The 17,240-nt window shown below is 39.8% G+C and overlaps 1 protein-coding gene and 1 non-coding gene across 2 annotated transcripts; one reads left to right on the forward strand and one right to left on the reverse strand.

Moving 5' to 3' along the window:
* Positions 1–6: 6 nt before the first annotated feature.
* LOC126394251 (zinc finger protein 709-like) lies at positions 7–16,817 on the reverse strand. Its single transcript, XM_050050959.1, has 5 exons — positions 16,529–16,817; positions 15,062–16,391; positions 12,844–12,998; positions 9,361–9,477; positions 7–2,040 (listed from the first exon to the last, which is right to left on the reverse strand). The coding sequence occupies exons 1-5, from the start codon at positions 16,698–16,700 to the stop codon at positions 461–463; spliced, it is 3,354 nt and encodes a 1,117-aa protein (XP_049906916.1). The 5' UTR covers positions 16,701–16,817; the 3' UTR covers positions 7–460.
* A 331-nt stretch (positions 16,818–17,148) lies between these two features.
* On the forward strand, positions 17,149–17,231 carry trnal-cag (transfer RNA leucine (anticodon CAG)). Its single transcript has one exon. It is a non-coding gene; the product is annotated as a tRNA-Leu (tRNA).
* The last annotated feature ends 9 nt before the right edge of the window (positions 17,232–17,240 follow it).

Genomic DNA, 17,240 nt, shown 5'->3' on the forward strand with positions numbered 1-17,240 from the left:
TTGTGTCTCTTTGTAGTAATTTTGCATCTCTGGGGTTTTTTTTTTATTTCTCCTTGTTTTTGTTTTGCAAGTCTTTGTGGTCATTATGTGTCTCTTTGTGGTCTTTTTCATCTCTTTGTGGTCATTTGTCATCTCTTTGTGGTCATTTTGTGTCTCTTTATGGTCTTTTTGTGTCTCTTTGTGGTTGTTTTTTCATGTCTTTGTCTCTGGTCCTGTTCCCAGTAGGCCCTCTCAGTAATCCATCCACACCCAAGTCAGCAGCTGACTCTGGGTCCAACAACAGATGTGTCTCAGAGTTGGTATTTACATTTCCACAAAGGATGCAATGTTATCACTTCCCAGTCATTGCTTGAGTGTCTTTATCAGACTTGTGTGGTTCAGATGCGGTCATGCTTAGAAACAAGACCACACAGAGAAAACTTTTTCCAAACTTTAAATAAACTTTTTCATGTTGGCACAGTTACATCTTCTTAGAAATGCTGCTGCTGGATGCTACATCCCTGTGAACAATCATGTGATTATTCCGCTTTGTGCTGTTTACGAAGCCTTTTCCACAGACGCTGCATTTGTACGGTCTCTCCCCTGTATGGATCCTGATGTGTATTTTCAAGTCTGTTCTTTGAGAAAAACAGTTTCCACAAGTGTCACACTTGTATGGCTTTTCACCCGTGTGGGTTCTTATGTGCTTTGTCAAAGTTGTGCTGAGCGTGAACCTTTTCTTGCATCGAGGGCATTTATAAGGTTTCTCACCTGTGTGCACGCGAGTGTGATTTTTAAATGCAGAGGAATCTGCAAAGTCCTTCCCGCACTCGCTGCATATGTAGGGTTTCTCGCCGGTGTGAACCCTCGTGTGCTTCTTCAGATTAGCACCGCAGCTGAATTTTTTCCCACAGGTTTGACAAACGTACGGCTTCTCACCTGTGTGAGTTCTCATGTGTTTGGTAACCGCTCTCATCTGGGCAAACGTCTTCCCACAGGAGTCGCATTGGAAGGGCTTCTCTCCAGTGTGAGTTTTCGTGTGTCGCTTCAAGGTAGATTTCTGGATGAAGGTCCTCTCACAGTAGCTGCATTTAAAAGGCCTTTCGCCAGTGTGGATTCTCATGTGAACTTTTAAATTTTTCAATAAAGAGAAGGTGTTTCCGCATTCCACACACACGTGAGATTTGTTGTCATTGGTACCAGCTGATGTTGTGGTCCCATTGCATCTCTCTTGTGATGTTTGTGTTTGGCCATTGCTACATTTATCCTTTGGCTTTGGATCAATACTTGATCTTGGATCTTCATCCTTATTTTTCTTGTTTGGTTTTGGCTCAGAATTTGTAGTTGATGATGTCTTCTCTGCATTACGTTTCTTGTTTGATTTTGGTGTAGTATTTGTAGTTGTGTTCCCATAATTCTCTTTAGGTTCTGCAGCATTTGTAGTTGATGTGTTAGCAGATGATGTTTTCTCAACGATGTGTTTATCCTTTGGTTTTGGATCAGTATTTGCAGTGAATGTTGTAGATTTTTCTTTTGGTTTCACAGAATCTGTAATTGATGCCGTGTTCCCAGACTTCTTTTTTGGTTTTACAGTATTTGCAGCTGATGTTGTGTTCCCAGACTTCTTCCTCGGTTTTGGCTTGGCACTCGCAGTTGATGATGTGCTCCCAGAGTTCTTTGGTTTGGGCTCAATATTTGTAATTGATGTGTTCTCCGCACTACGATTCTTCTTTGGTTTTGGTGCGGTTGGTGTTGCGTTTCCATGGTTTTGTGTCCTGCGATCTTGGTCTTGATACTCAAAGTCGCTGTTTGGTTGTGATGCTGCAGAACTAGTTGTGTCAGATTCAGATCTCACACATTCAATACGGATTTTGTCGAGGGGATCACCCTCTGCTGCACTCCTCTGCTTCACTACAAGTTGCTCTCCCTCCTGACTGGTGCAGACTTCCTCTTGTTCCTCTTTAATCCGTGGAGGCTCTGGGTTCCCCTCGTGGTTACAGGGCTGCTGGTCAAGAAGAACTTCCTTCTCCTCCTTCTTACAGACAAATGGCACTGGGAGCTCTGAAGAGACAAAACATGGAATATTAATATTTCCTCCCCCCATGTAGCTTCATTAAGAATTGTACAATAACATAGCTTTTGATGTGTGACTTAGTATTTAAGTATTGGGACAGTATAAAAGGAGCAATAGTCTGCAGTGAGTTTAACAATTTAGTCAGTCAGTCGGAGCTTTGCAATACTTTAATTCACCCTTTAGGGACTGAGCAGAAATGATTGGGCTGGGGTCATAAATAGTGGAATTACAAGTTTTCTTTTGCCCGAGGGGGCAGCAGTCCAACTGTTATTAATTTATTTCTCATTCTAGATTTAAAGCTACTTTATTCCAGCTTTCCCTTATGACAATGAAAAAAAGAAGTTAAATTTAAACCAATAAAGACAGCTTTTCTGTGCAGCGTGGATCATGAAGGTGCATTTTGCTATTATGTAAAAAGCAACAGTCATTCTTCGGTATCAAAAACAGTCGCTGCACTGCACTAACTCAACACCACTGTATCATAACGGTAAGTAGAATTACAAAATATTTAAATAATATTTTATTTGAGTCACTAAGTTACATGTCCTGATGTTGATGAACTGAATTTCAGAATAGACTGCAAAATAAATTAACATTAACCTAACAATAACAGCGGCATGGTGTGCAGTGGTTAGCATTGTCACCTCACAACAAGAAGAGCTCTTATCAATAAGAGTACAGAACAACTGATAAACTGTGCAATTAAACCAAATAGTGAACACAGTAAGAAGTAGGAAGTTGCAAAAGGTGCAATTTCAATGAATTTTGAGCCGATTATTTCTTGTGAATATTGCATCAGAGATGAGTTTTTCTGATATCTTAAGAATCGTTACACAATACTGTCAGAGGCAAAACCTCCGCCCTGATGGAAGTATCTGAAACAACATGACACAATAGACCGAGCTTTAGAGGTGACCCTCTCTTCATACAGATACTGTAGGTTATTGAAAGGAACACCAGTGATCTTTTCCAACTTTCCAAAAGTTCTACTTTTCAGATCAAGATTTTACAAACAACAGATATGAGCAATTTACTAAATATGATACTGTCCGACAGTATATAAAAGCAGTTAAACAATGCTCCACCTTCACCAGCTGTAACATTTGATAATAATATTCTAAAAACATAATAGGATAATATTCCAACTCTCTGAAAGCCACATGCCCAACAAATACATTTTGCTGTATACTGTTGCACTTTTACTCAAGTAAGATCTTGAATGTAGGACTTTTATTTGCCATCTTTACAAAGTATCACTACTTTTACCCAAAGATATGAGCAGACCTACTTCTTCCACCACTATTTGAACGTGTTTAATTGACAATTAAAATGACTTAAACAGCTTTAAAGCACATTCATTGAGATTGTTAATTACCTGGCAGGGCTACATGCACACACAAGTAACTTAGTTATATAGACAGTAGACAAATAGCAGGATGAACCCGCAACAGCATCTGAATTTTTAAATACACACAACCCTACAAGTTAGAATAATGTCAAAGTATCAAATTAATCGTACTGACCTGTCCTGTGCAGCCTTATCTGAGGCTTCAAGAGGAAATCCAGCAGTCTGCGCTGACGCACGACCCTCTCCTCATACACAACAATAGTCTGCTCACACACTCCCAGTATCTCCTCCACAGCAACATTCAGTCGCTCTTTGATTAACTCCCTCAAATTCTCAACTGCAGACATTTTCACTGAATAACAACTTCACTCATTTGGCTGTAACTCACTCAAACTGTCTTTAGTGCAACGCTTATCTGAGCAGAAACCACTCATTTCCTGCCAGCGCTATTTCTTACTTATCAATCTACTCATCAGAGACAACCTTCCAAAACTGAAAGACGGCAAGTTACCCAATCCGGATCTAACAAGTGCCTCACTATAGAGATGACTTCACGACAAGCAGTTTATAGGCTATTGCAACATATGAGTTGGAGTTGATGTCTGCCAAACAGCTGCACAAAATGTCAACTGCAAGCATCAATATTACAAGGACATCATTTTAGGAAAAAGAGTGATATGACTTTATTAAAGTGATGAAGTAAAACATCAACAATACATTCACTTTGTCTGTTTTACATAACAAGTGTGCTCATTACATAGAGGTTAAGGCATTAAGACAACAAAGAGGCAATCTCTCCCTCATTTGCTCAGTACAATCAAAAATATAAACTCTGATTAAAACAATGACAAATTGGTTTTAACAGATTTTAATTATGTCAACCATTTTTGTGCTTTAACTGTCATACAAGGCCAAGATTCAGCTCTGGAGTACTTCTCAGGTTGACAGCCCGTGTGTCTGCTCCGAAAGAGTCCTTCTCAGTATCTTGATGCACATGAACATCTAAATTCCAGTGTTTAAATATTTACAGATGTTTGACAAATTCTCTGTGTAACAATCCTCAGAAATCGAGATCCAAGACTGCCTCTGGAGACAGGCAACAGATTCTTCCAGGGAGAGGCAGGAAGATCATGAGATTCCCACCATTCATACTTTTGGTAAATACACTAAAAACATTTATCAAAAACAGCTTACAAAATTGCTTCAATTAAAGCATCTCAAAGTTATTTTGAGTCACCATCACGAGGCCCAAAACCAGTGAGTAGACCATATTAAGACAGATACTGGCACTGTGTGCAAAAGGCAGCTTTCTCATTAGTTTCAATAAAATAATTCAAGACAGAACAAAGGTTTGAAGACAAAATATTGAGTGCTGCTCTGGGTTAAGACACGAGTTGATTGTCCAGCAAAGAACTGCATTTGTAAGTCAAATACTTGCAAGAAGATCATTCCAGGTCACTACTTTGTAGTAAAAACAGTACATGCCCACTGTTTATGTCGTGATTATCGATAAAGTGAGTCTCTGTTATACCTCTCTTTGCAGTATTTTAGCATCTGATAAGACTTTAATCTCATAGATCATCCTTCCTGGATTGTATTTTCATCACCTCTCTAGTACCTGAAGCAACAAACTCTCAGCAAAGTCTGACACGAGCTGGCTAATGGATTGAACTGGCATTATGATTTTATATACAATCAATACCATGAAGTAAAAACTAAGAAAAGAAAAAAAGAACATCAACTGTACAAAGTCTGAAAACAGGTCATGGGACATAATGTACATGTACATGGTTTAGACCAGTGGTTCTCAAGTAGGGGTCCGGTGACACCAAGGGCTCCTTGAGGGAGTGTGTGTAAGTCATAAGTCATAATAAGTTATAAGAGTGACTATTCTGATCATCAGTTTCACTTCCTGTGCAGTTATCTCTTCAACGGTTGTTGACAACTTTTTGCGTGGGTCCAGACCTTTGAATGCATCCACTCCACCCATTTCTAGTTGCCTGGAAACACGGTTTAACGATTTACAATTTACAAGTCTGTCTGTCATCAGGCAAGTCAACCATAGAATTGTAATCTTAATTGTATCTAACAACCAAAATCTTTTCAGGTGAAGGTCCCTGAAGTAAAGAACAGTACAAACCTCCAATAACAACTGAATCCAGGAGGAGTGCTAAAGCCTTATGTGGCTCACGAGGGAGCTGCATGAAGTCTGATAAATTGTCTCAGCGTTAGTTGGAATTGAATACTACTAAAAACATGAATGAAACATAATCAGGAAGTGTGGAGTTAGCAAGACGTGAGCTTACCAAACATCTGTAGCCCAATCCTCATTTCTGACTGAGGCTAGCAGTTCCAGGCTACATTATTTGCTGCTACAAGGACACCAAAATGATTGACCAAAGTGCTATGGCCGTGTTGCATTGTGGGTAATGTAGGTGCCAGATTTTGACAAGGAAGAATGCATGAAATAAAAAGACAATATGTCTGATTCTGATGCATCAATTTGTACAATTTTTAACCATCAACCATGAGTCCAACAGTGACTACATTCACAGGCACACTAATATTCCACTATCATTATGAAAGTGACAATATTCTGTCTTTAATATGGAAACAGCAAACAAACAGCATTAGTTTGAATAAGGCCTTTTTCCGACTGAATTTTCCGATTAAGAAACGTGCCGGTATTATTCTGATTTAAGGAGCATTCCTGGACACAGTTGGCTCTGTGCATTGTCATACAAGTATTGTAGACTAACCAACTAACCAGCAGTTTGCAAGGCTGTGGGGTAGAGATGCATGCCCAAAAGAAAAGCCCACATTTTTGGTCGGGAGGAGAAAAACACCTGCTTTTAAACATTTTAAAAGACTTGGATATCAGCAGGTTTTTGGATATGTGCAAATATCACAATGCCGACCTTTTCAAGAAAATGGCTGAGGGAATGACGGAGGCTGCGTTCGCACTGTCGAACCACTCCACTATCAATGGAAAACTTTGAGCAATCAATTTTTCCATACTTTGATATGATGAACTACACGTTAGGGCACGTTAGGAGTAAGGGCAAAAACCATAATGTTCCATGCATGTAAATGTAGTCAATGTTACAGGAGTGCCTTGTTAAATCAGTGGAGCACTCCTTAAAATACAATGACAACTCAAAATATCAGTAGCAATTCGACATAAGTGCAATTCATTTCATTATATCATAGGTCTGGTGTACCAAACACAGACAGCCGTTTAAGCAGTGGAGCTTTCTGTATCACTCAAATCAAATGTGTACTTTCTTGTGCTTGTGGAGTTTGTTCCATGTGGAGAACTTTTCTCCACACGTACTGCATTCGTAAGGCTTCTCCCCAGTATGTAACCTCATGTGTGCTTTCAGTTCTGTTCTATGACCAAACACCTTGTCACACACATCACACTTGTATGGCTTTTCACCCGTGTGTGTTATGATGTGCCTCGTCAAAGTCGTCCTGGTGGCAAATTTCCTCTTGCACTGGGAGCACTTAAAGGGCTTTTCCCCCGAATGCACCCGCTGATGATTTTTGAACGACGAGGAGTCCGCAAACTCCTTTCCGCACTCGCCGCAGCTGTACGGCTTCTCGCCTGTGTGGATTCTCATGTGCTTCTTCATATTCACAAGCGAGCTGAAGCTTTTGTCACAGGTGTCGCATTTGAACGGCTTTTCCCCGGTGTGAACGCGAACATGCAGGTCGAGGTTATAACGCCGGTTGAAACCGTTTCCGCAGACCTTGCATTTGAAAGGCTTCTCAACAGAGTGAATTACTAGATGTTTATTCAAGTCCCAACTCTCTCTGAACATTTTACCACAAGTGTCACATTCATAAGTCTTCTCAACTGTGTGGGATTTCATATGAAATTTGTAGTTTTTGAAATTACTCATCACTTTGCCGCACCTGTCACACTTGTAAGGGTTATCATTGTCCTTGGTGCTACCGCCTGATTTGTTCCCATGGTTTTTATTTGGTGTTTCATTTGATGATGTGCCCTCATCGTGACGCTTCCTGTGCTGTGTTTCCTCTGAACTTCTGGTTGATGATGTCCTGTCATCCTTGCGTCTCTTTCTTGGTGTTGGGTCAGTGCTTTCATTTGACTTTGTGCTCCCCTCCTTACGTTTCTTATTTGGTGTCGGCTTAGTACTTGTGGTTGATGTTACTTTCTCATCGTTAACTTTCTTATTTGGTTTTGGCTTATTGCTTTTAGATGATGCTGTCTTCTCACTGTCAGAATTCCTATTTGGTGTTGGTTCAGTGCTTGTAGGGGATGTTGTGCTCTCGTCATTTTGACTCTTACGTGATGTTGACTCCTTGCTTCTAGCAGATGTATCTTTATTATTAGCTTTTTTATTTGGTGTCAACACATTGCTTCTGCTTGATGTTGCATGCTCATCAATTTGTTTCTTATTTGGTGCTGGCTTAGTGCTTGTAGTAGATGTTATTTTCCCATCGTTGGGTTTCTGTTTAGCTGATGTTGTCTTCTCACTGGTGCTATTCTTATTTGGCGTTGGCTCGATACTCCCAGCAGAAGTTGTTTTCCCAGCACTGTGTTTCTTAGTTGATGCTGGTTTCGTACTTGAAGTCGATGTTGCTTTCCCATCGCTGGGTTTCCTATTTGCTGTTGGATCAGAAGTTTTAGCTGACGCTGTCTTCTCATTGGCCGATTTCTTACTTGCTGTTGTCTGAACGCTTCCAGGAGAGGCTGGTCCCCGATCTCTGTTTCTCTCGTTTGGTGTTGGCTCACTATTTCCTGTTGATGTTGGTTGATCATCATTACATTTTTCATTTGGTGTTGGTTCTGTACTTTTAGTTGACGTCGTGCCGTCACTGTGATGTTTCTTATTCTCCTTCAGCTCAGTACTTTTGGTTGATGTTTTATTGCCATCGCTACGTTTCTTATTTGATGTTGGCTCAGCATCTGCATTTGATGTGTCCTTGTTGTTACATTGCTTATGTGGTGCTGTTTCCGCACTTGTAGTTGATATTGTCTTCTCATTGGTACATTCTGTATTTGGTGTTGGCTCAGCACTTACAGGTGAGGATGGTCTCCCATCTTTGCTTTTCTTATTTGGTGTTGGGTCACTATTTACTTTTGATGTTGGTTCGTCAACATTACATTTCTCATTTGGTGTCAGCTCTGCGCCTGTAGCTGATGTTGGGGTCTCATCGTTGCATTTATTTGGTGTTGGCTCAACACTTCCAGGTGAGGTTGGTCTCCCATCTTTGCTTTTCTTATTAGGTGTTGGTTTCTCATTTGGCATTGTGTTCTCACTGTTACCTTTCCCATGTGGTGTTGGCTCGGTACTTGCAGCTGATGTTGTTTTTCCACTATGTGGTTTCTTATTTGGTGTTGGCTCTGAAACTCTGTTTGATTTTGTGCTCCCATCACCAATGTTTGCTGGTGTTGTCTCAGTGATTCTGATTGACGTCGTGTTCTCGTGATTTTGTTTCTCAGTTAGCGTAGGGTCACTATTTCCACTTGATGTTAAGTTCTCATTGTTCTGTTTCTTACTTTGTGTTTGCTCTGGATTACTGGTCGATACTGTGTTCTCATCAGCACACGTCTTACTTGATTCCTCCTCAGTACTTGTAGCTGATGTGTCCCCATCGTTGCTTTTCTTATCGGACGTTTGCTCAGTAACTGTGGCTGATGTCGCGTCCTCGTCATTGCTTTTCTCATTTGGTGTTGACTCTAGAAGTCTAGCTGGTGTTGTACCTCCATGGTTACAAGTTAACTGATCTTGGCTCTCAGATGTAACACACGAGTTTTGAGAAGCAGGTTGGTGGTCAATGCTTGATGCTAATACTGCAGCACTCTCCCTTTCAGACTTAGGTGATACGTCTTTGTCTGAGTTGCTGGATTGAGGATCTTTACTTGCTGCACTCACAGTCTGGTCAGTGTCCAAAGGTTGAGACTGGTCACTGTGGACGCTTCCCTCACCTGCTGGAGTCAACTTAGAAGCTTCAGTCTCTTGTTGCTGTGGAAGCTGCTGTCGTTTCTGACTGATGCACATTTCCACATGTTCCTCTTTAATCGGGGGAGGATCTGGCGGGAGCCCTGAAGGGAAGGACACAGGAATACGACAATGATGAAATGGTGTACACATACAAGCCCATATTTAATAGCTGTAATTAAGGAAGTCCCCTTCCAAGGACTGAGAATGCAACACGTTGATAGCCACAGTTTATACCTTTGGTTTTTTAAAGTTATAATTTTTTGCGTCCTATTTTAAGTCTAAGGCATGACGTGTCAGTGTCTGTACTCCATCGTACCACAGATACATAATCTGTAATCATGAGATACAGTCCTCATTGTGCACAGTTATTTGGGTCAGATGATGCTGTAATAATTGTGCTGAACTGACTAATTGTTCTCTTAATGTATATTGCCGCATAGTCATATCTGTTTTTTGTAATGAGGCAAATATTCTAAAGCACGCCTGTTTTTTGCCCACTCTCCCTTTGGCGTTTTTGCGATGAAATAACTTCCACACCCCACAAAAGTTGTTAAACAAAAAATCAAAGCATTAACATTGTGTAAAAATGTCTGATAGTCAGACATGTTATAGACCAATTTACTGAATAATGGAAAAAAGTGGTAGGCAGAATAATCAATGGCAAAATGATTATTGTTGCCCTACTGCTTTCATTCAATAAGTAATGAAGATATTTAATAATTATTAGTGTTAGTAAAAGATTCATAGTCTTTACAAAGTGTAGCTCCTCTTTGCCTCTATTAATATTTATATATAATATATTTACAACCATTTCATTGTATATTGTATATATTTCAGATTGTCTACTTTACTATTTTATTATTTATTTTATTTTATTGTCTACTTTAATATTTTATTTTATTTTATTTTAATGTCTACTTTAATATTTATTTTACTTATTTCATTGTCTATTTTAGTATTTTATTTATATCTTCATCTTTATCTCTTGTTTCCATTCATGCTGTATTTCTATTTCTACTTTGCACGGAGCATTGGAATAAAAACAATTTCCCCCCGGGGATTAATAAAGTATTCTGAATCTGAATCTGAATAGTCCTCATCAGTATGTAAAAGAAACTTAAAGGACCAGTGTGTAGGAATTAGGTGGATGTACTGGCAGAAAATGGAATATATATAATGTAAAATGTATGTTTGCTTTATCGCGTGATAATAAGAATTGTTGTGTTTTCCTTAAAATGAGACGTTTATATTGACACAGGGAGCGGGTTCTCAATTACTGAGACTGGCATGTTGCACTGCCATGTTCCTACAGTAGCCCAGATAGGACAAAAAAACACTGGTTAAAAATAGTGCCATTCATGTTTTTGGGTTGGTCAGCGTGGTTAGCAGCCCCTCTGTGACAAGCAGCGCAGGAAAAGCACAGATTTTTTTTTTAAGTGAAACTGCTTCATTCAGTGTTTTTTATTGTTAAATTAACCAGGTCGGTTTGTTTTGGAGAGGAAGATACCTTTGAGGATAATTCAGCTCCTGGTATAAACCTCCTGAACACCTTGATCTTTGGTTATCAGCTAAGGTGAGCACACATTAGCAGGTGCTAGGTTAGCAGCTTGTGTCCGACATGCAGAATAGCATTGGAGAAACATTGATTTGTAGCATGAAACTGCTTTATTCAGTTTTTTTGTGGTTTAAATCACCAGGCCTGTTTCTTTTGGAGAGGAAGAGACCTCTGCAGATAATTCGGCTAATGGTAAAAACCTCCTGAACGTCTAGATCAGAAATAAGGTGAGCACACGTAGAAGGCGTAGGGTTAGCGGGGTGTGTGCGATGTGCCATACAGGGTAGGGGAAACACTGATTTGTAAAGTAAAACTGCTTTATTCAGTGTTTATACCAATTTTTATCACCATGCTCGTTTGTTTTGGAGAGAAAGGGACCTCTGTGGATAATTCACCTTCCAGTAAAAACCTCCTGAACAATAAACACTGAGGTAATTTTAACTATGAAAAGTGTCAGCTGGTTGCAATCTGCAATCCTCACCGCTAGATTCCACTAAATCCCCCTGAATCTTACACACTGACCTTTAATGCCTGAATTAAACCAGTTAACTTGGTGTCAGTGGTTGAATAATAGAATAAAATACATATCTTTATTGTCCACCATGGGTGGAAATTTGTCTTTGGCTCAGCAAACATAAAAGACAACATTGTAAAAAGCAGACAAATAGTCAGTAAGACAAGCATAGAAAGTCATTACAATCAGCTCATTGTCTGTGATTTAAAACTGATCAGTCACGTTGTTGAGTTAAGGCTACTGATGGCACTTGGTATTAAGGACTTCTTAAATACATTTTTAGGTGCCAGAGGGACTGTATAGCGCCTCAATTTGAGCTCAAGAGCTCAAACTGACCAAAGAGAGGATGGGAGCTATCTTCCAAGGCTTTTATGGCTTGCCAACTATTTTTCTTGCCTTAGTTACAATCCTAGAGAGTTTTATGAAGTACTCAGTTCTCAAAGTAATGCACCAATACAAGTTAGAGTCCTGCATTTAAAATCCCACTTGAGTAAAACTAGATTTATTATCAGTGAAATGTATTTTAAGTGTCAAAAGTACACGTTCAGTAGCAAAATGGCCCCTGTGAGTGATGTATTATGACATCATTAGATTGTTAAGACTGATGCATTAGTGTGGCAGTACAATTTTACTGCTGAAGCTGAATGAGGTGGAGCCAGTTTTACATACTTAACCTAGTTGTTGGGCCCCCTCTAGTGGGTCACAAAATAAATCTGCACAAAATGCTGCACAATTTTCATTTTTGGACTTTGATTTTTGCAGTTTTATGAAATATTGGACCACAGCTGTTTAAATTAAACCACCTGTGAAGTCTGAACAGGGACTACTGTCTCCGTGGAAAAAAATGTTGGGGAACCACTGGTTTAATATTTAATAATATAGTTTCTATAAGCTTTTACAAGCCTCTGCATTGCAGTGGAGTAAAAGTATAAGTAGCATAATAACATACTCTAGTAAAGCACAAGTGAAACTGCATTAAAATACAGTGCTTGAGTCAGTGCAGTGTCCATCATGGCTTCTTGCTGACACATTGCAGCTGCAGATAAAGGCAGTTGTAAGGTTAACTATTGTGCATGGTCTTATTCCCTGGAGAATGCGACTTCCGCAAATAATGTGGCATCGCGTGCTCGGGTATGTGGTTAAAAAATAACCACATTAACGTGTAGTAACGTTAACGGTCTAACTTCCTGAGTGAAATGTGACACCCAACAGTAACCCATCACAGCATTAGTTGTTCTCTCAATAAAACACGTGATCATTGTCGTTGTACCTGTCTGACTGGTCTGTCTGTGAGGTGGGGCTTCACATAGCAAAAAATAAAGATGTAATTTGAGAGATACTTCTGAACTGTTAACACAGATTGACACAAATTGAATATTTTTTAAATATTTTCCTTACCTGTCCGGTGTAACTTTATCTCAGGTGACAACAGGGCGTCCAAAAGTCTGCGTTGACGAGCGATTTCTACCTCGTAGTTTTCTATCCTCTTCTCAAATGCTCCCAATATTTCCTGCGCAGCCGCGGTGAGTCTGTCACACACAAACGCTCTCATACTTTGTACTGAAGCCATTACTGAAGGAAATTTAAAACACGTTTTCCTCCGCTAAAACTTCATACAACTCCGACGTGCGTTCCCAGTTTACTTCCGTATCAGTCGTTACGTAATAACAACAACATCTGTCATTCAAAGCGAGCTCACACTGCCACCTACTGTCCTGGAGGCGACAAGGCATGGTATGACCCGGCCTACTCTAGTCTGAATCTCACTCCTCATGCATAAACCCAGTTGTAAAGTGGTAGTTGGTGAGGTGAGATAGATGAGTTATTACAAAAGAGAAAGTAAACAGCCAGAAAAAGAGGTGAGTTCACAACATCACTGCCTAAACCTGACCAATCCGGCCAATCCCCTTTTCCCCTTTTGTTGGGGTATTGTAGGTAGGCAGTCTACTGCTTCAGTTTAAGCTGCTCTCCCTCCTGACTGGTGCAGAGGTTCTCTTGATTATATTCACAACAAGTATTAAACATGCTGATTGTGCTCCTTATGAATTAAAAAAGAAAAAAAGCACTAAATTGTGAGGGGAAGTGTCTTTATTCTTTGATTTTTGGGTTGCTGGACAAAGAAAATCCTGACAGTGAGAGCCTACATTTGAGTTGAGGACATCTGCAACTACATACAGCACATGAAGCACTTTTACTGTATTAAATTGGAGATATTCCAAAGTAAAAGTCTAATATTTGTACCTTGAAATAGCTAAAATCATTAATACCTAACATGCTAAAAAAACACTAACTAAAATGCTGAAAAAATCTGAAAATGACTGATATATTTTCCAAAGTAAGAGTCCCACATATCTACCTTGAAACTCAAAACTCCAGGTGCTATAAAAAGAATACTCCGCAATTGCTTACAATGACTGATCTATTTGAGTTCAGGACGTCTCATACATACTGAAAATCAAACATTTTTACTGTATCATTTAGATTTCATTTTCCAAAGTAAAAGTCCCACATTTCTTACGTAAATCAGATACAATTCCTAAAACTTTAGGGGCTATAAAGAGACATTACTCCATGGTTCCTGCCATTGATTTATATATTTAAGTCTGGGGCATCTGTGACTACACCAATACTGAAAATCAAGCATTCTTCCTGTATCAGTTTGGAGATTTTCCAAAATAATATTCTTATCTGAGTACCGCTAAAATACTGTATAGCTGCATTTTAGCGGTATTCAATTATAAGTACACAGTGTTGTATAATCTTCCTTTAATCTTTGTTAAATGCACAGGATGCTACACTGCTAATTTTAGAAAGTAAAAAGGACACGAGCAACCATTTTGATAATTCATTAATCTTTTAATTAACTTATCAAGCAGAAATGTAAAAACTGTTTTGTCTGACATATAACAGTGGTAGTGCATATAAACAGCAAACAGGCACATTTACAGTACATTTAATATCCTTTTTTTTTAATTAAAAAAAAAAAAGGTAACATATAACACTGATGTCAGTCACTCTCAAATGTTAAATCTGGCAGAATGTGTCGGAGGCTTTTGAACTTTTATCACTTGAGGTACAAATTCTTGTTAAACTGTAAACTAAAAGTGATTCAGAGATGCTTCGTGAATTTGGTAAAACTGTAAAGATGACAGCATTATTTTAATTACATTGAACTTGATGTGCTTTTTTTTATAAATTTTTTTGATTGAAATGGTTTCAAAGAAATACTGTTTGCTGACGGAAATGTAAGTAATACAGTTTTAAGTGCTATGTCGTAGGCAACTGGATTTGCTCGGGTTTCTTGAGGATGCTTCACCTCTCAGGACAGCACTTAAACAGTCAAATAAAGTAAAACTTTACATTAAGATTTAACAATCTCATCTTAAGTGAAAATATTTACATTCATTTAGAGATGTAGCTACTGCAAAAGTGTATTTAAATCAGTTAGAGAATACTTCTCCAGAAGAGTTTCAGCTCTATGGTTTCTCCCGTGTAAACTGATCCTCAAGTGTTTCGATTAAAATCAAACACGTGCTGCACTTATGTGGCTCCTCACATCTTCGAGTTCTTGTGGGTTTTGACCGTGAACTTGTGTCACACATATTTTTAAGGCTACTTGTCTATGTGCATTCTCATATGCTTTGCTAAATAAGACACATCAAAGAATCTTTTTCCGCAGATCTTGCAAAGATACGGTTTCTCACCAGTGTGGGCTCTTCTAATGTGGACTGTCAGGTCACCACTAAGTCTGAAGGCTTTCCCACATGTTGTGCAAACATATGGTTTCTCACCTGTGTGGATCCTTATGTGCTTTTTCAAGTCTGGCCTCCGACTGAATTTTTTCTCACAGGTGATGCATGAAAATGGCTTCTCACCTGTGTGGATTCTCGTATGAGTTTTCAGTACTGACATATAACCAAATCTCTTCCCGCAGGTCTTGCAGATGTACGGTTTCTCGCCCGTGTGGGCTCTCATGTGCCTTTTCCACGCTGAGATGTCACAGAATGTTTTCCCACAGGTCTTGCAAAGGTACGGTTTGTCGCCTGTGTGGATCCTCATGTGGCCTTTCAAGTCACTGCTCTGCCTGAAAGCTCTCCCGCATGTTTTGCAAATATACGGCTTCTCACCTGTGTGGATTGTCAAATGCCTTTTCAACACTTGCATGGCACAGAAGCTTTTCCCGCATGTCTTGCAAAGGTACGGCTTCTCACCTGTGTGCATTCTCATGTGGAGTTTCAGGGCACTGCTAATTCTGAAACCTTTCCCACATGCTTGGCACAAATACGGCTTTTTATCTGCGTGGATGAGTAAATGAGTTTTCAGTACGGACATGTAACCAAATCTTTTCCCGCAGGTCTTGCAAAGGTAAGGTTTCTCACCCGTGTGGATGCTCAGGTGTATACTCAGTTTTGACTCAGACTTAAAATCTTTCCCACATGTGTCACATTTGAAAGGCCTTTTGTCTGCCTGAGTTTTACGGTGAAGCTCTGACAAATTAAGGCTGTTAACGCTGTCACTGTGACTTCTGCTTTTGTAATGTCTTTTTTGAGGTTCGGCTTCTGCATCTCTACTCGATTCTGAGTCTCCATGCTTGTCTCCTGTATGATCCTGGCCCTCAGCTACATGAGAGCTGTGAGAGAGGAGCTGGTGGTCACTGTGTGCCTCTGGTATGTCGATTACAGACTCTTGCTCCAGAGTTGTATCAGGATTCAAATACAGAGTCTGATCTTCACTGCGGTCACTTTCCTCATATATTGGAGTCAACATAAAGGTATCAGCCTCCTCCTTCAGTTCAAGCTGCTCTCCCTCCTGACTGGTGCAGAGTTCCTCCTCTTCCTCTTCCTCTTTAATCTGTGGAGGCTCTGGGTCCTCTTGGTCCAGACTCTCCTGGACACAGAGCTGTTGGTCAGTGAGAACCTCCTCTCCCTTACAGACATGTGGGAGCTCTGGAGGGACAGACAACAAAGGGAAAATGATGCTGCAGTGATGTGAGCAGGGAAATACAAGCATGTCTTTAAACCATTATGATCTTATATGAGTCAAACTCCTGTTCATTTTTAAGGACTATTGAGGTTTTCCGCACCTATCCTGTGTAGCTTTATTTCAGGTTTCCAGGCGATATCCAACAGTCTGCGCAGACGCTCAATCTCTTCCTCGTACTCGACGACAGTTTTCTCAAAAACTCCGAATATCTCCTCAGCAGCTACAGCCAGTCGCTCGTTCACAAAATCTCTCAAATACCCAACAGAAGACATTGTTTCCACATGACAAACAAAACTACGACTACAATCTCATCTTCCAGCTAATTCATTATGAGCATGCAGCTAACGCTACCAATATCTCTGACGCTACTAACGGTTCTATTGTTTACTTCCGCCGGTGTCACACTGTTAAGCTCCGACAGTGGACGTGCAGGAGCTTTTTCTTTCCGCTTCCACCTGATGGCTTTCAATCAAAAATCTGTGCTTAATTTAAGATTAAGAATGCACATCTCACTCGCTTCGTTTAACAAGGACATTTGGTAGTCATATCTAAACTACTACTTTTAATTGGCAGCCATCTTTGTTGTTACGTGTCAGATAATGATCCCATATTAGAAACACATGAACATTAAACGATGAAGTTCTGACATGGCTTTATTAATGTTTATGAGCCAGTAGCCAGTAAATTCTTAGTTTCAAATTCCCGAAACATATGCAAGATGTCAGGATGGCCGAGCGGTCTAAGGCGCTGCGTTCAGGTCGCAGTCTCCCCTGGAGGCGTGGGTTCGAATCCCACTTCTGACAGACAAGTTT

The sequence above is a fragment of the Epinephelus moara genome, chromosome 8 (genome assembly GCF_006386435.1).
Source record: "Epinephelus moara isolate mb chromosome 8, YSFRI_EMoa_1.0, whole genome shotgun sequence".
Taxonomy (NCBI): domain Eukaryota; kingdom Metazoa; phylum Chordata; class Actinopteri; order Perciformes; family Serranidae; genus Epinephelus; species Epinephelus moara.